Genomic DNA, 23,482 nt, shown 5'->3' with positions numbered 1-23,482 from the left:
ATTCTGCAAAATATTTTTATTTATAAAGTTGCAGTGAAAGTTGACTTCATATAAAATGTGAACAAAAAGCGGCGAGTCTGAGCCCTCGGGTCGTCGTCTCATTCTGCGTCCCGGCGTCCGAAGTCCACCCAGCCCTGGTAGTCCCGATCCGACATGCACTCGGAGTTCGTCATCTCTGTGAACAAACCATTCCTACATGAACCACACACACGGGTTCAGTAAACAGATCTGATCATCTCCTTGGATCTCTGCCCACTCACTCATTCATGATTGACAGGAGCGGAACAAAACAGCAAACGGGGGAGTACTTTCACACCCAGACGCACAGCATACCTGAAATCGCTTGCATTATTTGCTTGGTCATAATCTCCCGTTCATCCTCAGAAAGGTGTGCCCGTCTCTCCATCCGTGCAGAGGGAGCCTGAGGCGCCGGCTCCTGTCTGCCTGCCGAGCCTCCCACTCTCTCCCTCTTGGCTAGAAGCTGCTTTAGTAGATGAGCCTCTTTAGCCTCTCTGGCTGCAGAGCACACTAGCAGCGCAGCCAACAGTGCGAACACCACAATAACTTTCCCTGACATGTCTGTGTACAAGAAGAGAGAAAAAGTTACTTAAAGTGACAAAATAATAACCTAAAAATGAATGAAAGCCATTACCTGTGAAGACTGTGTGAAGTATGTGCACAACAAAATCCAAACAAGTGTGATGCTTCTAGTGCACAGAGAGCAGATCGGCCCTTTTTATACCGCAAGTTTGGTGTCAGCGATATGGCCTAAAATCAAAGATAGATAACAGTGTTCACTGATTGATTGGTAGACGGATGCACTGGGAGGATGTGCGTAAAGGAAGCAACGCACCACTACTTCCACAAATCCATTATGATGCTTTTCACTTACCTGGAAAGGCCTTTTTTGCACCGCAATAACAATAAAACGAGTCAATGAGTTTACAGAAGAAATCCAATACTCCTTTAGAGTCTTTTTTTTATACCCATACAGAGGATCTGATGTAACTGAGTAGCCGCTAAAAACAGGGTTTTCTGGTTTTCTCAGCTTGCTTCCTCTAATCCGATATCTCCACTCTAAGCCTTAGCAGTTACTATAATTCTTGCTATTCACACATGTTGGAACAAGACACAGACAAATGCATTATTTCCCATGTCCATGTAGCATCTACAGTATGTGCCTTAATTTAACCCTGCATGAGCTATTGACAAGGCAAGGCAGCTTTATTTGTATAGCACATTTCAGCAACAGGGCAATTCAAAGTGCTTTACATAAACATTTAAGAACATTGCGACAAAGTGCAGAAGAACATTAAGACTTTATTAAAACAGTTATTAAAAACATTAAAGATTAGAAAATAAAAACAAGCTAAAAAAAGCTAGGACAGAAGCTAAAATAGGATATAACACACAAGAGTAAAAGCTCTAGTGCAGTATAAGATCATTATCTGGTTTAATAAAAGGCAGCAGCAAACAGGAAAGTTTTATAATTATATAGACAACAGTTGATGGACATTGGATGATGATTAATCTCGTTTGACAAAAAAAACAAAGTGTGTATAATTTAAAGCTGCAGTCGGTAATTTTGAGCAAATATGATAAAAAAGGGGAATTTTATTAAACTCATTATATCCTCACAGTAGTGCATGAGACAGGTAATTTGTGGAAAAAAATCATAGTCCTCGTGCTCCTAATAACATTTGCAAGATTTCACCCCCCCCCAAAAACAACCAATCAGAGCCTCTAAAGCAGCTGTCAATCACTGTTCACAAAACTAGTGAACTCCGATCAAACTGTCAAATTCGGCAGTGCTGATCGAGTATAAATCAATATTCTGTTACTGTAGTGCCTACATCAGACTGTCAATACGTCATCCAGAGTAGGCTCGCATGACCAAGCCCCCTTTTGGCGGGAAAACAATCCCGTGTCCCTCATAGACGGTAACAAAGTAAACAGAATAAGTTGAAACATGTTTCCACACTTCTACTTTAAACAAATCGGTTATAGTAATAATAACGCTAAGCCCAAGAGTTGCTGTGTAGTTGGTTGCACCAACAATAAATCCAGAAACGCTGATCTCTGATTTGTTCGTCTGCCATGTCTTAAAAAAGATATAATAATGGGGCTTTATTGCTCCAAACTATAGACCAGACCGGCATTGCTTCATCGCCGAGGCTGCGCTCCCTTTTGGGGGAAAGAAACTCGCTGTCACAGGAGAGAAAATTATGAAAAGCTGTTGTGTCGCGAGTTAACCGAGGCTTTCACACTGACATTTGAGGCACATGCGATACGTGAATATTCACCGTCAGTGTGCTAAATGGCTAAATGATGCTGGTGACAGTGACTAGCATGGCTAGCTAACGTTAGCTTGAGTGTGAGTCTGCTGCAGTAATACAGTCATACATTAACGTTATAGCAGCATCAGACTGTCGTCTCCAACTAAATCTCATCCCAAAGGTCAAACAGTTGGCTATTAACACGCTGGATATTTACAACACTTAGCCTGACGTGATTCAATCAAATCTATATAGAAGTCTGGATAAACAATATCCGGCCACTGTGTTTTGGACGGGGGAAGACTGAAGGGACATGACGACGATCAACCTTAATTTATTAAGGTATCGCGAACGGTCTGTGTCAGGCAAGGTCGCAAAATAATTATTAGACATGTGGGGTCTATGGAATCTTCGGTTTTCTTTCCCCCAGATTACAGATTACCTGTCTCATGCACTACTGTCAGGATATAGTGACAGTTTTGTAAAAATAACTTTTTATCATATTTGCTCAAAGTTACCGAATGCAGCTTTAATGATTGGTCGGAGGGGATTATTACCGTCAACATGTCACGTTGTTGTCTGGACTTTCCAGATGACGTACACTATACCCTTTTAGTAAAAATACTACAGAGAGTGGTTGACCTTAGCGCTGTTTACATACTGTATAGATTTTCTAGTGGCCCAGTTATTGTGTATCCAGTTGCCACTGACAACAGAACATGTCTAGAAAAGCAGGAACCACATGAACGCAGCCTATGAACATTTCCTACGGGCAGTGAAAGCGTCCCCTGTCCGATGGATTTAATCCGGTAGCAACGACTTGAGTGATTCTGTGCTACACTTTGATTCATGAGTAGAAGTGACAGCAGCACAATGGAAAGCCCAGAATGAGCATGAATAAGTTCATCTGCAGACAATACCTCAGGATGTTCTGACCGATGAGTAAACCTGAGCAGCCTAATAAAAGTAAATCAAACCCTGCACCTGAGACATGATCCTTCCCATTGTTGGAATGATTTAATGTTGTTGACAGTGAGATATTTGACATTTATGCTCTCAATACACTGACGCGAACACACCCATTTCTGAAATCTGATAAGTGTCCCAGACACCACAAACTGTAGACAGCTTGTTCCTTCGACCTGTTGCCCAGGTTAAATTCCACGTTACCAGGCCGGCCTGCGGCAGATGCTCATCGCTACTTTTTGGTTATTTTCACAGTTGTTGCTCTTAAGCAATTCATAATATTTGAAGCTGCAGGACTCGTAAGGCTGCTGAAATGTTATGACAGGGTTACGGTTACGGTTATGGACATGGGTCATGAGGAGACTTTCACTGAATACATTCATGGTTGTGTAATGGTGTTAGTAAAAAGAACACAATTTCTTGATAATCATTGCTGCTGTAGCTGCTCATCTCTCTGGTCTAACTTTCATTTTTTTTGGTCCTGATCATTTCCCAAAAAGTACACAATAACAGCAATATTTTAATCCTGACTGGGAAAATCCACAATGAAGCACTCAAAAACAGATGGAACTTTACAGGAACATTTTTTTTACTGCAGTAAAACAGAAGTGTTTCACACGCCATTCAGTGAGACTGTGATGAAAATATTGTTTCTCATACAAAATGAAATACTGATAATAACCTGATTAATAACAAGTTGCTGAATTCTATTGAATTTATCTAAGCTTCACATTAAAACAGCCTTGGATTATGATACCAAATACACATTTGAACTACTGCTGGTATCTGTAATGGAGTGCTTTTTCAAAGTAATGGTTTTACATTTGGATGTGAGTGAAAGCCACAAAATAGTGGCGTGCAAAGTTAATTAACTTTTAGATTCTTGTGTCAATCACTTCGAGGATTCCATTCTGACCACGTGTTTGATAATTTTCCTATGAAAAAGGCGTGACTGCCGTGTGGGTGTGTGTTTTGGACGCTGAGTTGTTGTCACATTCATGTTTGGAGATACAGTATGTTCCCTAAAAAGGATTTAACTGTTAACATTTGTCTATACTCCCTTTGCTTCTTTGGAAACGAAAGTAATAGTGTTCATTTTCTAAATCAAACAAAGGCATTAAGAAGAAACAGTTTGCGATGATTAAAAACTAGGGTTGTCAATCGATTAAAATATTTAATCGTGATGAATTGCACGATTGTTCATAATTAACTGTGATTAATCAAAAATGAATCACACATCTTTTATCTGTTCAAAAATATTTAATACTCTTATCAACATGGGAGTGGGCAAATATTCTGCTTTATGCAAATGTATGTATATATTTATTATTGGAAATTAATTAACAACACAAAACAAAGACACATATTGTCCAGAAACCCTCACAGGTACTGCATTTAGCATAAAAAATATGCTCAAATCATAACATGGCAAACTGCAGCCCAACAGGCAACAACAGCTGTCAGTTTGTCAGTGTGCTGACTTGACTATGACTTGCCCAAAACTGCATGTGATTATCATAAAGTGGACATGTCTGTAAAGGGGAGACTCGTGGGTACCCATACAACCCATTTTCATTCACATATCTTGAGGTCAGAGGTCAAGGGAGCCCTTTGAAAATGACCATGCCAGTTTTTCCTCGCCAAAATTGAGCATACATTTGAAGTGTTATTTAACCTCCTTCACGACATAGCAGTATCTTCACTCCAGCTTTAAAACTGAGCCCGATATAATGATCTTTTTCAAATGACCTGACTTCATGCACTACTGTCAGGATATAGTGACCATTATATAAAAATAGATTTTTTTAGTCATATTTGGTCCAATCTCGCCTACTGCAGCTTTAACTGCTAGTGTAACAGTAGAAAAAAACCCCAGAAGAGTAGTAAAGTCAGACTCAGTAATGTCAGTTACACAGAAATATCTATCTAAGCTATCAGGTCATACCAGACCAAGTAAGGTCATAAATGCAAACAACAGATTGTAGTGAATAAAGTGAGGTTTTGTTTTATTGCTTATAAATTCAACTGTTCATTTGTAAGAGGTAGATTGTGTTATGCCTTCTATCAAAAGTGACAGTCTCACCTTAAAGCAACTCTCTTGAATACAGCCGTAAAGTGTAACTGGCAGTGAAAAGAAAAACAATTATCTTCATGCCTGGCAGGATATCAGTGTGGTTATCAGTTACCCAGCCATCAAGCTGCCTAACTAGATATTCAACCTACCTGTCTTTCACAAAGCGTCAGTAATCCTACTGAACACACCTATTAGATTTAAAAAAAAAAAAAACATTATCTGCATACCACACATAGTTGTGCCATGGGACCAGTCTGTCTCCTCTCAGAGTCCTATAAAATGCCCACTTGTCTCAGACAGAGGCACTCCTCGGAGACTCTCCAGCTCTGCTCATCACCTCTCCAGGTCAGCTCACCTCTCCACCTCTCATCATGTCTGTCAGCCTCGCCCGCCAAAGCAGCACCAGCAGAAGCTACAGCTCCCGCAGCGTCTCTGGCAGCAGCTCCCGCAGCGTCTCCGGCAGCATCTCCGGCAGCATCTCCGGCAGCAGCGTCATCAGCCAGAGCAGAGGGATGCAGCAGGTCAGAGGCGGCCAGTCCAGCATCTCCATGTCCGGGCCCTTCCAGAGCCGAGCACCCAGCGTGTACGGGGGCGCAGGAGGTTACGGGACCCGCGTCTCCCAGTCAGTCTTCAACTGCGGGTACGATGAGACTGCCGTGATCAGCAACGAGAAGGGGACCATGCAGAACCTCAACGACCGCCTGGCCACCTACCTGGAGAAGGTAAGCCATGATGATGATGATGATGATGATTAAGGTATACCTATATCGATGCACAATCCTCTGAAACTTTCTTAGACTGTGATTATAGAATATATATATATTATTTAGTTTTCTTTTTTACCTGCATCAAAATCAGTTAAGTGCAAATACATTTTAATGGGTTTTAATGGACAATGGCTCAATTTGCTCCTCATAATACCTTAGCCTGATGAATGCACGAGTCTCTCCTTTACAGACATGCCCACTTTATGATAATAATAATAACCACATGCAGTTTGTGGCAAGTCATAGTCAAGTCAGCACACTGACACACTGACAGCTGTTGTTGCCTGTTGGGCTGCAGTTTGCCATGTTATGATTTGAGCATATCTTTTATGCTAAATGCAGTACCTGTGAGGGTTTCTGGACAATATTTGTAATTGTTTTGTGTTGCTAATTGATTTCAGTAATAAATATATACATGCATTTACATAAAACAAGCATATTTGTCCACTCCCATGTTGATAAGTATTAAATAATTGACAATTTTCCCTTTAAGGTACATTTTGAACAGATTAAAAATGTGTGATTAATTTGCAATTAATTGTGATTAACTATTTTAATCCCTAGTACAAATCATTGCAAAATAAAGTACCCAATAATACATAGCCTACCTTTACTTACAATAAGCTCCATCTTGACCAGCTACAACATTAAAATGCTTCTTACATATGAATACATCAGTTTGTAATAATACACTACTGACAGGGAGCCTTATGCTGCATGACAAGTACTTTTACTTCTGATTACTTTTAAGTACATTCTGTTGATTACACTTCCTTTAACATGAGTATAGGATTAGAAAACTTCTTTCATCAGATAGTTCATGGTGAAAAAAACATGTAAGTGGCACAATATTTTAGTTTGGGTGGAAATGAATTTGACCTGAACCCCAGGAAAAAAGAAATTAGCTTCCAAGTGCCACCCAGGAGTTACGAGCATGAACTAAAAGCGTTTTCCAGTGTCTGTCATCTGTGAATGCTTGATGCGTCACCGTCTGGTTGTGTGTGCAGGTGCGCTCTCTGGAGGCTGCCAACAGGAAGCTGGAGTTGCAGATCAGAGAGTTCTATGACAAGAGATCTCCCACTGTTTCCAAAGACTTCACCAGCTACTTCGCCACCATCACTGACCTCCGAGCCCAGGTACCGCTCACATTTTACACATCATGGCAAAAAATGATGTAACTAACACAACTATTCTACAATACAATGAACAAGAAACACAGCAAAAGCATATATGTGGTGTCCAAACAAGGATGGATCACCAAAGCAGGCAACCAAACATGTATGTGCATGCTTTAAAGACACATAAACACCTGTAACTTACTCTTTTATAGTGGCTTTCAATCAAAACCCATGGAAGAAGATTGAGTTTCTTAAATATACGTTGTCATGTTTTGGTGCACAAGCCAACGTATGAATGAAATAGAGACACATTTTAATTTTCTCCCCTTTTAGATCATGAGGAGATATTCAGGGAATCAAGGTATCATCCTGCAGATTGAGAATGCTCAACTGGCTGCAGACGACTTTAAAATAAAGTAGGTTTACCCTCCTCTGTTGCTTCAAATGTGTCATTTTAGTCTGTAATATAAAAACAAAAGGTAAAAAAAAGGTTTATTTGATGTGGTTGGAGTAACATCTACTAGCACAGCACTGAGACTGAAGATCTGAAGATGTAGGTAAAGGTTTTTTCTTCCTCTCATTTAATGCAATTACAACTACATATGGCTTCCCTCTGTAGGTATGAGACGGAGATGAACATGCGTGCGATGGTGGAGGGCGACGTGCTGCGTCTCCGAGGGGTTCGGGACAGCCTGACTCTTACCATCAGTGACCTGGAGCTGCAGATAGAAAGTCTGAAGGAGGAGCTGGTGTACATGAAGAGCAACCATCAGGAGGTGAGAGCCATTCAGAGAAACTTCTTTGGTCTAGAAACAAAAAAACAAAAAAGCAGGATGGCTTTCTCTGTTTTCAAGTACAATGGTGCCATCTGTTGGTGGTGGCAGCCATGGCTCACACACCTGTAGAAGGGCAAGAGTTCAAAATGTGTCCATGTTGCAGGAGTTGCATCATCTGAGGATCCAGCAGACCGGCGCGGTTAATGTAGAGGTGGACAGCACCAAGTCTGTTGATCTGACGCAGGTCTTGGAGGACATGAGGGAGCAGTATGAAGCTGTGGTGCTGAAGAACAAGCAGGAGCTCGAGAGATGGTTCCAAGCTAAGGTGAGACGGGAGAGCAACGTGGCTGTAAATGTGAAAACGATGATGATGAAAACATTTTTAGATCATGATGTCATGCGTGTGTGTGTGTGTGCAAAAACAGGTGGATATTCTCCAGACGACAATCACAACATGTTCAACAGAGGTGAAGACATTTTACACAGAGCTGTCAGAGCTGAAGAAGACCTACCAGAGTTTGGAGATAAGTCGGCAGAGCGTCCACACGGAGGTAGGCCATATTGGAACTGACTGTTTGCAAAATCACACTCACTGTGCAGGGTTAGCTGATCATACTTAGATTAAAGGGTGGGCTCACATTTTTTTCAAATGTGTCTTAAAACAACACTCACATGCCCATATGTAAATTAAAACTGTTTTTACTTGCTGTAGTTAATCCTCCTGTTCATTATGGGCATTACAAGATCGGCCCTGTTCAGACCTGGTATTAACATGCGTCCTGAGTGATCGCATCATAAGTGGACAGCTCTAAGTACAGGTGTGAACGCACTCAAGACGCATTGAGGACGCATTGAGATCCGATCGCTCAGACCACATTCAGAGGTGGTCTGTGCCACATATGGCCACATTCTTTTAGCAGTGTGTACGCGAATGTGTCCTTGGCCACATTAAGGACCTCCTACTCAACTGACATCCCGCTGGGATCCACACAGCCTCACTGCACTCCTCATGTGAATAGACAGGCAGACACAAGAGCTTGTTTGCCTCACAGCAAGGAAACAGCTTCTGTGCTCTACTGTATTCTGTCAGTACAACTGTATTTTATTAAAATATATCTTATCTATAGGCTACATAATCTACAGACTATCAGAGTAGGCACGCAAAGTGCATTATTATCACGGATGGGGGTGTGTCTGTGTTTTTGTTCCGCTGCTTTGAACGGAGCCGACATCTGCCCGCTCTTCCTCCTCTCCCCGGCTCTCTGAAGCTCTGTACCCCGCTGTTACCTGGCAAAAGCAGCGATATCGGCAGCACGGAGGTCCACTGGTACAATAACCTTATATTTTGATGTTAATAAAATGTACCTGAATTCACGAATATGTAGGATATTACTACTGAAATTCCTGTAATATTACGTCACAGCGTCTGCTGTATTAGCCATGTGTGAAAGTGAGATGGGATCACAAGTGGCCACTGGAGACTCATGTGGAGACGTGTTCTAATGCCAGGTGTGAACAGACGTATTTAAAGCGGTCCAGTTGTGATCGGATCACTCAAGACGCATGTTAATGCAAGGTCTGAACAGGGCCATCCTTTCCTAATGCGCTTCCAATGTAAGCGATGCGGTTCTGTGTGAAACTATATACCAAAGTTTATCTGAAGAAAATAAAAGGCTTCAGTGGTGTTGGTCAGTGGAGATTCAGATTCAGTTACAACTGCAGGGGGCTGTTGATGGGGGCATGCTGTTTAAAGGGTACTGACAATGAAATATGATCCATATCAGACTCCTGCGACGGATTGTAATACTTACTGACAGGATTTTACAACTCAGGGAAGTTATCCCGTGCTAACTATTTTATCTTTCGACACAAAGGTCGTGAGGTAAACAGTAGAAATACTGCGTTCATGTTTCAATGGAATATACCAGAAATGTGCGCTTGCATGTATTTGATTGGGTAGTGCTTTAAAATGAGTGCAGATATATGAAACTATAACTTTATCATTTCCCGTTGGGGTAGTTCTTTTCTCCGATTACACTCAAAGCCTTCCTAACATAATTCCCGTCCGTCCTGCAGATTCAGTGCCTGCAGCAGAATTATGAAGAAGTGAAGAGTCGTTACAGCGTTCAGCTCAGCCAGCTGCAGATGACCATCAACATGCTGGAGACAGAGCTGCAGCAGCTGAGAGTCTCCCTCGAGCAGCAGCAAACCGACTACAACGTCCTGCTGGACATCAAGATGAGGCTGGAACTGGAGATCGCTGAGTACAGGAGGCTGCTGGACGGAGAGCTGCAGGAGAGGGGGCTGTATGAAGTAAAAAAGTGAGTGTTTAATTTCTTTAAAGTGATAGTAGCAGGCCGACAGCTAAAGCGATAAAATATGTTTTAAAATGCTGTTTCCTTCTCTCCATAGGGCGGCTGTGATCATCAGCAAGGTTGTGAAAGTGGAAGGTAAGAATCCCAATCATTCACTAAACCAACTTTCTGATCTTGTGACAATATCATGAAACTTGAACTTTGGGGCGCAGCGCACCGCGAGATGTGCACTTTGCTGCGCTCGCGCTTTGCTTGCCGCAGCGAAAAGTCGTTGTTGCACCGCACAAGCCATTGGAAAATAATGGGTTTCAGAGCACATGGTGCCGTTGCTGCATTCTGTGTGAAAGGCACATTAGTCACATGATGCATTATGTCTGTTCTCCACCTCTGCAGAGCATAAACCCCACATCGAGAGGAGAGTGAAGACCATTGTGGAGGAGATTATTGATGGGAGGGTGGTGTCCTCCAGTGTTGACACCCAAGTGGAGGACATTGCGTAAAACCTCTGCTGAACTTCCATTTTTACATTGATTTGGCCCCTAAATGTCATTAATGGACTCCTTTGATACCTGCTTAATGAATATTTCACTAGAGTCAACAGTTAAAGGTAGGGTAGGTAGTGCTTTTCTTAATATTTTTTTTGTAATATTTGTTGAATTTCTTTTTACATCCTGACAGCAATCAATAAATCAAATGCTCTGACAAAAAAAGAGAGAGAAAAAAACTGGTATCTGTGGCTGTTGCAGGATTGTAATAAACCCATCCAATAATTTAATTTGGCCCAAATGTAATGATTGGATGGGCTACCTGCCTGCCTGCCAGCGCACACTCCCACTAGCTGCTAACTTGACAGCTGTGAGTACTAATAATAGCCATAGTCGTTGTTCACGTTCATTATGATAATTGTTGGGGAGTGGCTTTGGAGGGAGGCCTGAAGCGACGGACTGTCAGTGTTGCAGACTTGGTAACTTTCTCGCTAGATTTAGGGACTTTTGGAGCTAGTGCTGCTGGCTACTTTCATTGGAAAAGAGTTGGCAACACTGGGTTGGGTTTTTTCGGTTGGATCATTTTTAATATCTAGTGTACTCTTGCTGGTTTCTCATCATTACTGACCCTACCTTTAACTTGTAATTGCAAGTTGACCATATACCAGGTATATGATAGTTCCCAAACTAATCAAAAATATTTTCGAAAAGCACTTTTTGCATTTTAAGAGGGTTTCCTTGGCCTTTTCTTTCTTTTCTTTTGATTGCAATTAAATAGCAAGGATGCAGGAAGTGATGTATAAGATAAATATTAGAGCAAAATATGATTAAAAAGCCAGAAAGCAAAGATGAGGGTGAGTATTCTTAATCACAAACATGGATTTCCAGAAAGATGGATTATAGTTTGTACATGGATTTTTCACTGGCAAAATTCTACTTTTTGGGCATACAAACAACACAAGAGTTGTAACAGGGTCAAGCCAGTTTTAGGCCATACAAAGGAAATTATAAAAACTCGATAATGTTTTTGTTGTCTGAGCTCAAGTCGGTGTCTCCTGTATTAAATCACAGCAAAATAAAGCAAAATCTGATATTGACTTTAATTGAAAATGTTTCGGGTGTAATTTCACTAATGACCACCAGGTGTCACCTTTGTCTTTCTCTCTGAAAGTGAAGTCCTTGAACAACCTTAGTGGATTGCATAATCGTGTTTTGTATAAGTGGAAACAGATTGTTGCTGCACAAGATACATTTAGAGACACGATTATTACAGGACAATGAACAGCACAAAATCAAGGCACAATACTGATGCAATGTTGTACATTGTAGGAAAAATAATGAATGATAATAATGAATATGACTTTTACAGAAACATGCAAAGATGCTTTTTGTACTTTTTTTTAAGTGTAGATTTGGTGTCGCCAAAGACTTCTTCATTTGGGTGGAGTTGAATCAAGCAGAGACTTCCAAACCTCAGTGATCCACCTGTCAAATGAGTCAAACTGTTGGTCCGAATGACTCAGCGTGAAAGACTCTCTCCCTTTCACTGCTTTTGTGCAGCACTCTATGAGCACATAATTGCCATCCATCAACGGTATTATTAAATATAATTAGCGGCCCTGATTTATAATCACGTTGTTTCAGCAGCTCTGTGCAGCAGAGCAATATCAAGTTGAGGCAGAGAAGACCGGATTCATTCCCTTCACTGTCTAGACTCCACAATTAAAATGATTCTACATAACTAAACAAGACAAAATCAATGACAAAAAAAACCCATTGTGCATCATTGTTAGACCCTCGCACCTAACGTACAGAGAGTCCCGTTTTAAATTGAAATCCTGACGTTAAATTCGCCCACCTGGTGTCAAACTTCATGCCTAATTGTAAAAAGCAAAAAGTTCTCATGCAGGGTGAGCAAATTCCCTGCACATGCTTTTTGCTGCTAACTCTGATTATATTTGATTCACAGAAATAGAAAACACAGTAGGCTGTTATGCTTCGTGGTTGTGTGCACCACATGAGGAAATGATTTCCCTCAGCTGACTGCAATTATTGTTATTATTACCCAAACACAAGCAATTTAGTGCTTCATTTTGTGCACATATGGGCTCCTGATTCAGCTCAGTTGAGTTCACTCACAGTATCAAAGAGACAAGGAAGGTTTTGGTAAAAAAAAAAAAGTGACTCTGCTCAGTTTTGCTGTAAATTTCCAGGTGTTGCAAGAATTACCACTGTGAAGGGTGCGGTTAATACCTGCAGGGCATCACACCCTGAAATAGAATAAACACAAGGGCAGAGAAGCATTGTCATACGGTGAGTCATGGCAGCTCTCACTCCCTCTCCTACATGAGATAGAAAGGGAGATATTGTTTTATGTTGGCTCATACCTTACAGTCACACACCCAGGTAGAAGCGCTCTGGGCTGTTTCTCATGTCATGACATGTCACGACGCATTTCGAGCATACTGTTCCTGCTTTCACCTCAAGCGAGGCACTTCGTACTCAGACTTGAATGAGCCTTCTGCATTCTGAGGAGTCACATTCCCGTTCACATGAAAAGTGGACAGGGTGTGTGACACAGTAAATGTGTCAAAAAAGACCGACTGGTATGTTTTTTTTGGCAAAAGCCCTGCAAGTTGGAGTGCACGTACAACTCTCACACTTACCATGTGCATTGCATAGCAGATTGTCACCCACTAGATACAGGGAATACATCAATTAGTCTGCAGTGAGGTTTGAATATACTTTAACCTTATCTTCTGAAAAGGTGAAAATGTCTTTTCAGTGAATGCAGAATGCACTAGCTTGCAGGAGCATCTCAATTAAAAGCATGCACACCTCATTCGTACTTTGCTTCACACGAGAACCACAGCCAGACCGCGCCCTACCGCCACACATACCATCACCATTAATCACTCAGCTCACATAATCCACCCTTTCTTTGTCGGAGCAGAAGAGTGTACATAGTGTCTGTTTGTTGCAGAACATTGTGTTACAATTAAATATCTTAATTTTGTTTTCAAATGAATACAATCAGGTATTTTGATAACACCAAAGAAGCATATTTGGATACAAGATGCAACGTGTAAGGGAATGTGGACAGAGATAATCGTGTTAAAACAATATATGAAGGCTCTGTGTTTTACTTAAAAAAATCCTAAAACAAGATAATCTGAATATAAATGCAGACTGAATGAAAATGTTTCAGCAACAATTGCTCTGCTTCACACTCCGTACTGTAGAACCACAGTCTCACCTGGAGTCTACTGAGCAGCTCCTTAGAGCAGCAGGGGGTCAAGTGGGTAATACTCTGGTCACAAGCCCACTTCTCAACCTCTAGACCAGAGATTCTCAAACCTTTTGGGGCCAGGGACTCCCTCTTAATTGTAACACCGATACTCTTACTACCATTTATACTCTTAGATGTCATTGGAACTATTTTGATTCTAAAACCTTTCAACCTAAATACTTCAGACCTGTTTGATAGTGATAAACAGAAACACATTTCAATTTGAGTCATGTTAAGATAAAATGAGATAATCCTTTATTAGTCCCAGAGCGGGGAAATTAGCAGTGTTATTGAATGTAAACACCACTTATATACCTTTAAACTGAGGGGGATTTTATTCAGATTGCATTTGGACTCAACAGCATTCATAGCTTACATTTCAAATGATTGATTTTAAAAGCTTTCAGAAAAATGAACAGTAGCAAGACATAGTTCTAATAATCTTTAAACTTACCAGTCTAAAACTGCTTCAGCTTAATAATAATGCACTCACTGCTGTGTGTCGCAATCATATCAGAGCTTCTATTGGCCCAAAGCTAACCTGGGTGGGAGTAATGGACACAATATGCTTGTTTCATTGCCGTAAATTGTCCCCACCTGTAGATATGCACTTTTTAATGATACAGCACTATTTTATAATTCATAGCAAATTATTTCGCTGACCCCTGACAGAGTGCCATCGACCACGCTTTGAGAATCACTGCTTTAGACCACTGCTGTCAAAAAGGGACTTTTATGTGATTTTTCTGTGGTTTTTTCAAAGGAATTAATGTCAAGTAAGTGCAACAATGAATTCACCTACATTAAGTACAAACCTTCTTTACATAACTAAAGTATGCAGCATTTAAAGACTAAAGACTTGAGAAATTAGTAAAGCATGAAAGTTTAGATTCTATACTGATTCAGTTCATATCTGAAGCGTATAGGAATTATTAGGAATCCTGCAGGCACTGAAAATGTTTATTTTATATGTTAGAAGTTGAGATGTGAACTTTCAACAATGCGGGTGCTACTAACAGGTCAAAATTCTGACTTGTGTAACATTGCAGATCATGACAGGACACCGCTAAAACTAATACACGCTAACGTTACATAACGTAAAACAAGTCTACAGTGGTTCTGTGAGGCTGTACTTCAAGGGACAATTTTCACCTATTATGTGGATGTCCAATTAGTGTTGATGGTAAATAGTCAATTGGAGCAATACATTCCTCAGTGCCTGCTATATTCACCCACGTCAGTGACGTAGTCACTGTGACGTCACCCATTGGTTTGTGGACTGCTGTTTTGAAGCCTCAAGTTCAGAACTTTGGCCGTCGCCATCTTTGTTTTTGCAACCAGAAGTGACACGAGAGGGTGGAGCTAAGTACAACAGAACGCTGAATAAGACATTTTAAGGCGACCAAAAAGGTTTAACTAAAATTAACTTAATTAATTAACTTATAATTAACTGAAAACACACTGTGAAAGGGTTAAAGTTCTAAGATGAAAACACGGACAACTCCAAGACTGGACAACACCGTGGTAGAGACCTGTCAATCACAAGGTAGCCACGCCCTAAAGCATCCCCTATGGTTTATTTGACTCCAAATGGGACCATAATTTACTAAATGAACATCATGCTGTATTGAAGAAGACTTGAAACTAGCGACTTAGACCATAAACTCATGTTTACAATGTTTACTGAGGTAATAAATCAAGTGAGAAGTAGAGTCATTTTCTCATAGACTTCTATACAATCAGACTTCTTTTTGCAACCAGAGGAGTCGCCCCCTGCTGGCTATTAGAGAGAATAGAATAATAGAAATTTTAAGGCACTTCTGCATTGGCTTCACTTCTCAGACCCTCAGGTAGTACACTGTACTGACCCAGAAAGCAGAGTTCGTAGCTGCAAAATCTGTTGTGGGGCTGCACGGGGGTGCAGTGGTTAGCAGCACTGTCGCCTCAAAGCTAGAGGGTCGCAGATTCAAATCTGGCTTGGGTCCCTTCTGTGTGGAGTTTGCATGTTCACCCCGCGTCAGCGGGAGTTTTCTCTGGGTTCTCCGGCTTCCTCCCACAGTCCAAAGACATGCAGGTTAGGTTAATTGTTGACTCTAAATGTCCCGTAGGTGTGAATGTGAGAGTGAATGGTTGTCTGTCTCTCTGTGTCAGCCCTGTGATAGTCTGGAGACCTGTCCAGGGTGTACCCCGCCTTCGCCCAATGTCAGCTGGGATCGGCTCCAGCACCCCCGCGACCCCGAATGGGCTAAGCGGTTACTGATTGGATGGAAAATCTGTTGTTCTTCCTGCATCCAGCGCCGTCACTTGACGTGACAGTGACGTAGTTGGAGGCAAGAACAAACTACAGGCTATTTCAGGTGGGATTTCTTTGGGTAGCCAGGAGGCATCCTGTAGATGGCGCTCAAAAACAGAACTTCTTTGGTTTCTTCGCTTTTATTGCTAACTAGCTACGTATTCCAACAGTGAAAATGGCATCCCAAAATATGAGTGCCAAGTGGACAAGGATTCATTTTACATTTTTCCTCTCTAGAGCCAGTGTTTGGTTTGTCCGTTCTGGGCTACGGTAGAAACATAGCGGACTCCGTGAAGAGGACCCGCTCCCTGTGTAGATATAAACAGCTCATTCTAAGGTAACGAAAATACAACGATTCTTATTTTCAGGTGATTATACACTAATGAAAACATACTTACTAATATTGTATTCCATTTCTATCAATAGATCCCCCTAAATACTACACGCTGTTCCTTAAACCATAGGTTTGGACAAATACATTTTTTGACTTGATGCCGCTAGATGAAAAGTGAAGGGATCACCAAAGTGATACTGAGGGAGACATTGAATGTTTGAATCAAATTTCATGGTAACTCATCCAATGGTTGTTGAGATATTTCAGTCTGGATTGGCTGACTGACTTTGCCACTCCTAGAGCCATTCTGCTAGCTTGGCTAAACTGTACTACATATTAACATATTAAAGCTTCAGTAGGCAGAATATTTTGGCATTATTAGGCAACAATTCCATAATAACCTTTCAGCATATTGTAAATCAAGTGTTCTGAGAGAAAACTAGACTTCTGCACCTCCTCTGTTTTCAGGCTTTAAAAAATCTAGCCTGTGACGGGAGACTTTGGCCAATCACAGGTCATTTCAGAGAGAGAGAGCGTTCCTATTGGCTGTTCATTCATCGGAGGCGGCTGTCAATCACTTGCGAACTCTGATCAAACGATCAAACTAGGCAGCGCTGATCAAATATGAATCAATATTCTGTTACTGTAATGACTATTTCTCTCCTCAGATGTTTTCAGAAACATCTTGTAGTGTACTGGTTAGCTGTAAAATGAGAAAGTTTGCTCCGGCTGGTGGGCGATGCTTTGTATTTCCTCAACTGATCTCAACATGGCTGCCGGGTCACAAACTTTCTCATTTTACAGCTAAACAGTACACTACAAGATGTTTCTGAAAACGTTTTATGATTACCTGCAGATTACCTTTCCTAAGCACTACTGTCAGGATACATTAAACGTTTTATAAAAATAACTTTTTCTTAATACATTACATGCTGAACCATAGCATGTTAAAAGCAAACTGTACACCTCAGATTGTAATGCTAAAATACTAAATGTTAAATACTGTTACATTGCACAAGTGGATGCATTTTGCCGGTCTGTTGAAAGAGGGTATAATTTACTAAATATGTTGCAATTTAATATTGATAATGCTAAAAGCAAGTTTGATTTCATGTTTTGTAAAAAAGACGTGTGTATTTCAGGACCTGTAATGATAACATGCTGATCAGATGATTTAATCCAATTAAAAGTGGTTAATTTTTTACAGCTGTATTTCACAACAGCACGAATTTTCATTTCAGAAAATGTCAGTTTTTTTTGTGAAGAATTACAAAAACAAATTGCGCAACTCAACCACACCCCGAGTTACATTCTTCAAGTGACCTACTGAGCAGTGTGAGACAGTGAGTGATATTTGGGCTGATACAATTGTTGCCTACTGCCTGAGGAAAAATGCCTGCCTTACAACAGTCAGTTACTATTAAAATGTATTTTAAAAAAAAGAAAAATGTTCTATATATGCGCATAGATTCTATTTAGTTTTTATCACTGAAGTGATTCAGTTATTTGCAAGTTGTTCAATGTGCATCAATGTGTTCAGCATTTCATGAAATGTGAGCTATTCATTCTACAGAAAACGGACTTGTGCAATCGTTTATCGCAGAGATATATGTTTCTCACAGTGGTTCGGTGTTTCACACATTAACATGTCTTTGACAATTGTTCTTTTAACTCTGACACTAACTCACAGGATACTTTACATAAACTTGCTCAATCAGTACGTTGTAATAATATGCTGTTTAAAACTCTCCAGTGCCACACCCTTATGTTATTCTATCGCAGGGATGTCTGATTGAACAAATATAACAATGTGCACATTGTTGCGTTGTATTATGTGAACGCACATTTACACCATCACTTGGTTCTGCTGGCAGTGCAAAGGATACATCTTTAGGAAGTGAGATTGGAAGCTAAATGTTTTAAATGGTACAAATGTCAAGAGACAATGACGTTCACCACTAAATTTACTTACTTACATACTTGCAGGTGAACTTGAGTGCGGCATCTGCGAATGAGGCAGTGAAACCCTTAATGAAGTGCAACTAAGCTGTGTGTACACACAAGAAGTTGGTGTGTTGGTGTGAAAATGCTATCTCTAACTATCTTGGGCATTATTTATAGCCGTTTAGCACATGCATGTGATGAGTTTGCAACCTCGGAATGAATATCAGCAGTGTAAAGGAACATCTGGCTTGTATAACTCCAGGCTGTAGATGTGCAGTCTGCAATAGTAATTTGTTAGTTGGAAGTAAATCAACTCTTGAAGCAAAATGCCTGTAAAGACTTGAACTAAATACTGTGGCAAAATGGAAAGGAGCAAACAAGCAAGCGCTTGTTCTTGTTTGGGAATGATGGACATGCCAAACTACAATGCCAAAAAAAACACAGAACATGCAGGCACATCTGTGGTTTTCCAGCAGTGCTGTGCCCAGTCTTGAATAAGGCCAGGTATCGACTGACGTCATTGAAGTCTATAAAAACTGCTTATAACTGAAAACCCTGCAGGCAATGGTTGAGCAAATCAAAAAAGAGAGTATCAAAATTGAAATTTAAGATGTGATAAATAACTGAAACTATGACAAAAGAACCAATAGAGAGAAAAGACAAAGAGGTGTGTGAGAAGAAGTTTGCTGGCTGAGAGTCAAGTGAAAAACACAACTATCATAATGATCTATTTTACAGTGTTTGCAATGCTTGCTGCCTTGGTAACATAATAGGTTAAACTAACCTGAGGCTGACAGTAACGGGCGTGTCTGTTTCACAATTTACAGTATACTTTGTAGAAATGAAATATAAAGGTTCACAAGGATGCCCTGTCTTCATGCACATTAGTATGGCACATGGGTATAAAGGATGCATGGAATAATGAAGCCATTGTATGAGGTTTGCAGGTAGTTGTGAGGTTTGGATGAATTCAGTAACTTGACTAACAAAATGGGATTAAGTTTAATCCCTCTTCCTCCTTCTGATCGTGACACAAATGAGCCTGAAGGGTGTGTGTGATGGGTGGGGCAGAGCTACCATTTTAGGTAATACTCCTCCCTTGCAGTCCTGCACGCCCCCACCCACAGCCGGAGGCAGCAGCAGCCTTGTGCAGGATAAAAAGGGGGCAGAGGCAAAGCTCTGCATCTCAGTCCATCTCATTCTCTCCAAGGCAGGCAGACCTCCTGAGCACTCTTCACAATGTCGATGTTTTCCCAGCGTTCAGGCATGATTGGCTATGGAAGACTCTCTGGTAGTGGTGGTGGTGGTGGTGGTGGTGTAGTCTCATCGCGAAGGGCGACCAGCGTGTATGGTGGTGCAGGTGGCTCTGGGTCAAGAATGTCAGTTTCCTCCGGCAGTTCGTTTGGAGGGGGAGCATCCGGAGGCTATGGCGGAGGCTTCGGCGGAGGCTTCGGCGGAGGCTCCGGCGGAGGCTTCGGTGGAGGCTTCGGCGGAGGCTCCGCTGACATGGACCTCCATGTCGGGGCCAATGAGAAGGCCACCATGCAGAACCTGAACGACCGTCTGGCCTCCTACCTGGACAAGGTGCGCAGCCTGGAGAAGGCCAACGCTGAGCTGGAGCTCAAGATCCGCCAGTTCTTGGAGAGTAAGACCTCCCCCTCTGCCCGTGACTACTCCGCGTACATGGCCACCATTGCTGACCTGCAAAACAAGGTATGTCACATGACTTTCTGATTCCTGAATGAGATACCAAAGCATGTCACACTGTAATACAATGCAGCTATCAGATTAATATGTGGTGCCTTTGAACTTTATCTTACCCCGAGTGGCAAAGCATGATTTTGCGGAGACCATTACTATCCTCGTGTTCCATTCAGTGCTTTTATAAGGTGTTGTTGTCTACATATTTCATTTACAGAGTCTCTTTGGAGTCAGTTTGATGAAAGAATTGCACTAATTATGTCAAATGAAACCTTGCTTCATCACACAGATCCAGCTGGCCACCTGTACCAATGGAGGCATCTATCTGTCCATTGACAATGCAAAACTGGCAGCGGACGACTTCAGAACCAAGTAAGTATCGGGATGAGAGACAGAAAGTGTCTGAAACATAGTAAAATGGGGAAAAAAAGCTCTGAAATAACTTGGAAGCAATACATGGAGGATGTATACATTGATGTTAAGTTGCAAATGTCCGATCTCTTGCTGCCTCACAGGTTCGAAAATGAGCTAGCCATGCGTCAATCAGTGGAGGCAGATATCGCCGGTCTAAAGAGACTGTTGGATGAGCTGACACTGTCCAGATCAGACCTGGAGATGCAGATAGAAGGCCTCAAGGAGGAGCTGATCTTCCTCAAGAAGAACCACGAGGAGGTGGGTAGCAAACGCTTGACAGCAGTCATCTGAGTGGGTTTGCATTTAATCTGCTGTCTCCGAATGTCGAATAAAATCTACTCAAACAGTTCCGCAATCATCCACCTTTTACCAAACTCCTTTTATTCAACAGGAATTGCTAGCAATGAGAACCCAGATGGGCGGACAGATCAATGTGGAGGTGGACGCAAAACAACAGCCAGACCTGAGCCTCATTATGGCTGAAATTCGTGAGCAGTATGAGGGCACGGCCGCCAAGAACAAGAGAGACCTTGATAGCTGGTTCCAATCAAAGGTAAGACTGGGCCAAAACAAACCCTGGTGATGATATTAATTGACTAAGTAACTTCTCATTGCCTATTTAGACTGGTACGTATGTAACATATGTAGTTATACATGACACTGATGTTCTCCCATGTCTACTGCAGTCAGAGGTGCTGAACAAGGAGGTGGCAGCCAGCACAGAAAGTCTCAATACGTCCAGGTCAGAGATCTCTGAGATCCGTCGCACACTGCAAGGCCTGGAGATCGAGCTACAGTCCCAACTCAGCATGGTAAATGATAACGACCTACGGCAAATCTTACATACAATTTGATGCACCTACTGTATTTTTCAGTTTAATCACTCCTTCTCTTCACCTTCCTCCTCCAGAAATCGTCCCTGGAAGGCACCTTAGCAGAGACAGAGGGACGGTATTCCATGCAGCTCCAGGGCCTCCAGTTTCAGGTGACGAGCCTGGAAGAACAGCTGACGTGTATGCGTGTTGACATGGAACGCCAGGGCCAAGAATACAAAATGCTGCTCGACATCAAGACCCGTCTGGAGATGGAGATCGCAGAATACAGGAGGCTCATGGATGGAGAGGGCAGGTAATTTGTCTGCAAAGAATTATTCTGTCCTTTCATTTTAAACTAATTACTATCTCTGTAAAGTGAGGTATTATACCGATACTTAATGCAAGCACTGTGATTCTCCCCCTCCACAGTGCTGGTGCTGGTTCAAGTTCAAGTTCCTCCTCATCTAGCAAGGTGGTAATAGTCACAGAGGAATTGAGGGATGGCAAAGTGGTGTCCTCCTCCTCCTCCACCACGAGAACATCATCATAATCATCTACATCTAATGTGTCTCGTGCAGCAAATGCAAAACCAGGTGCCACACCTGAAAACCACAAGCAACATATGAATCCAATTCTTCCTTCACATACACATGTGAATGCAATAAAATGATGCCAGTTTGCTGACTACCACTTTGTCTTGTCTGACTTATTTGTGTCTTAATTCCAAATGATGTTTTGATAGTGGCATGGTTTTGAGATGAACCAAAGGTCGTCCTGACAAGAGTTACTTTGGATATTTGGTAGGTCCGTTATATGATTATTTTTGACAGATTTGTGAAACCTAAAAAGCTTGAGGCTGTGTCAGTGTCCAGGGCCGGCTCTAGCCCTTTTTCTAGCCCTAGGCAAAATTTGGATTTGGAGCCCCGCCGCCTGGGTTAGGTTTCAACCCCCCAGAACCCTAACCCTAGCCCCATAAACCGCAGTACACATCAGACACCGCAATGGTTTTAAGACAAAGAATTACGATTTTTATTCTCATAAATAACTGTAGTTATTATAATATAAATAACCAATTGGTCCCTGATATTGTTGGCTTATGAGGGCAGATGATAAAGTGTTAGAAAGACAGTTAAAGGGGTGAAAAGTGTATTTCTTTCTTCATTTCCTTTTTTGTTTATTTGTTACCTCAGTGCAGAAAATGAGGAAGGGCGCCCATCGGCATTTAAATATATATATATATATATATATACATACTGTTAATTTTGAAGATTTTTTCCCAAGTTGCTGGTGTACGATTTATTATTTTAATGATAAATAACAATTCAGTGAATTTACAGTATATCTTTGTATTTATTTGTTAGGAGAGCAATGTTTAAGTCAAGCCTGATGTTGCCTTACACATAAAAGAATGATCCCAGTCACTTCCACACAGTGAGGCATACAGCTCATTAATTAAACAATTAATTTTCACCCAATGCATGCTGGGATCGGTCCCAGCCCCTCATTACACTGATTAAAGCTGCTTCAACCAATGTTTGGCCACTAGGGGGCAGAGCTTGTATGCAGTTTACAGAATTGACAACCAATGGTGCACATTTATTCCTATGAAAGTTTTGCTTTTCTAAAAACAAATATTAAACATTGATGGTTTAGAAATTCCTAATAATAATTGACCTTGTTTGCACTTTGATGTCTTTTGTTTGAAGTCTTTCTCATTCGCTTTGGCTCACTTCTCAAATGAGAATTATTTTTTCAAAACAATGTGTTCAAATCTCTGAACAATTAGTTTGTTTTTCACAACAGATTATAATTTCTCATTCATTCAAGCAAATTGCACCTGTGCAAAGAGTCAGTACAATTGTCTACAATTTGCACAATAACCACTTGCACATATCTTGCTGGTCAAAACTGATGA

General features: G+C 41.3%; 3 protein-coding genes across 4 annotated transcripts; 2 read left to right on the top strand and 1 right to left on the bottom strand.

Moving 5' to 3' along the window:
* Positions 1–20: 20 nt before the first annotated feature.
* On the bottom strand, positions 21–1,027 carry LOC119484549 (gastrin/cholecystokinin-like peptide). The gene is made up of 4 exons (XM_037763408.1): positions 893–1,027; positions 650–768; positions 334–583; positions 21–175 (listed from the first exon to the last, which is right to left on the bottom strand). The coding sequence occupies exons 3-4, from the start codon at positions 575–577 to the stop codon at positions 99–101; spliced, it is 321 nt and encodes a 106-aa protein (XP_037619336.1). The 5' UTR covers positions 578–583; positions 650–768; positions 893–1,027; the 3' UTR covers positions 21–98.
* Positions 1,028–5,604: 4,577 nt separating this feature from the next.
* Positions 5,605–13,743, top strand: LOC119484546 (keratin, type I cytoskeletal 47 kDa-like). 2 transcript variants are annotated; one of them, XR_005206041.1, is made up of 10 exons: positions 5,605–6,038; positions 7,091–7,219; positions 7,535–7,617; positions 7,821–7,977; positions 8,141–8,302; positions 8,403–8,528; positions 10,054–10,298; positions 10,390–10,427; positions 10,686–10,911; positions 13,731–13,743. XR_005206041.1 is itself a non-coding variant. In XM_037763406.1 (9 exons), the coding sequence occupies exons 1-9, from the start codon at positions 5,688–5,690 to the stop codon at positions 10,790–10,792; spliced, it is 1,398 nt and encodes a 465-aa protein (XP_037619334.1). In that variant the 5' UTR covers positions 5,605–5,687; the 3' UTR covers positions 10,793–11,880. The 2 variants fall into 2 exon arrangements, 1 of the variants encoding a protein (XP_037619334.1); XM_037763406.1 differs by lacking the exon at positions 13,731–13,743 and having other exon boundaries at positions 10,686–11,880.
* Positions 13,744–19,827: 6,084 nt separating this feature from the next.
* On the top strand, positions 19,828–22,211 carry LOC119484547 (keratin, type I cytoskeletal 13-like). The gene is made up of 7 exons (XM_037763407.1): positions 19,828–20,350; positions 20,628–20,710; positions 20,854–21,010; positions 21,144–21,305; positions 21,439–21,564; positions 21,663–21,880; positions 21,997–22,211. Exons 1-7 carry the CDS (start codon positions 19,877–19,879, stop codon positions 22,115–22,117), a joined length of 1,341 nt encoding a protein of 446 aa, XP_037619335.1. The 5' UTR covers positions 19,828–19,876; the 3' UTR covers positions 22,118–22,211.
* The last annotated feature ends 1,271 nt before the right edge of the window (positions 22,212–23,482 follow it).

The sequence above is a fragment of the Sebastes umbrosus genome, chromosome 3 (genome assembly GCF_015220745.1).
Source record: "Sebastes umbrosus isolate fSebUmb1 chromosome 3, fSebUmb1.pri, whole genome shotgun sequence".
In the NCBI taxonomy this organism is placed as follows: Eukaryota; Metazoa; Chordata; class Actinopteri; order Perciformes; family Sebastidae; genus Sebastes; species Sebastes umbrosus.
The sequence above is the reverse complement of the archived record's forward strand: the minus strand, read 5'-3'. Positions and strand labels throughout refer to the sequence as shown.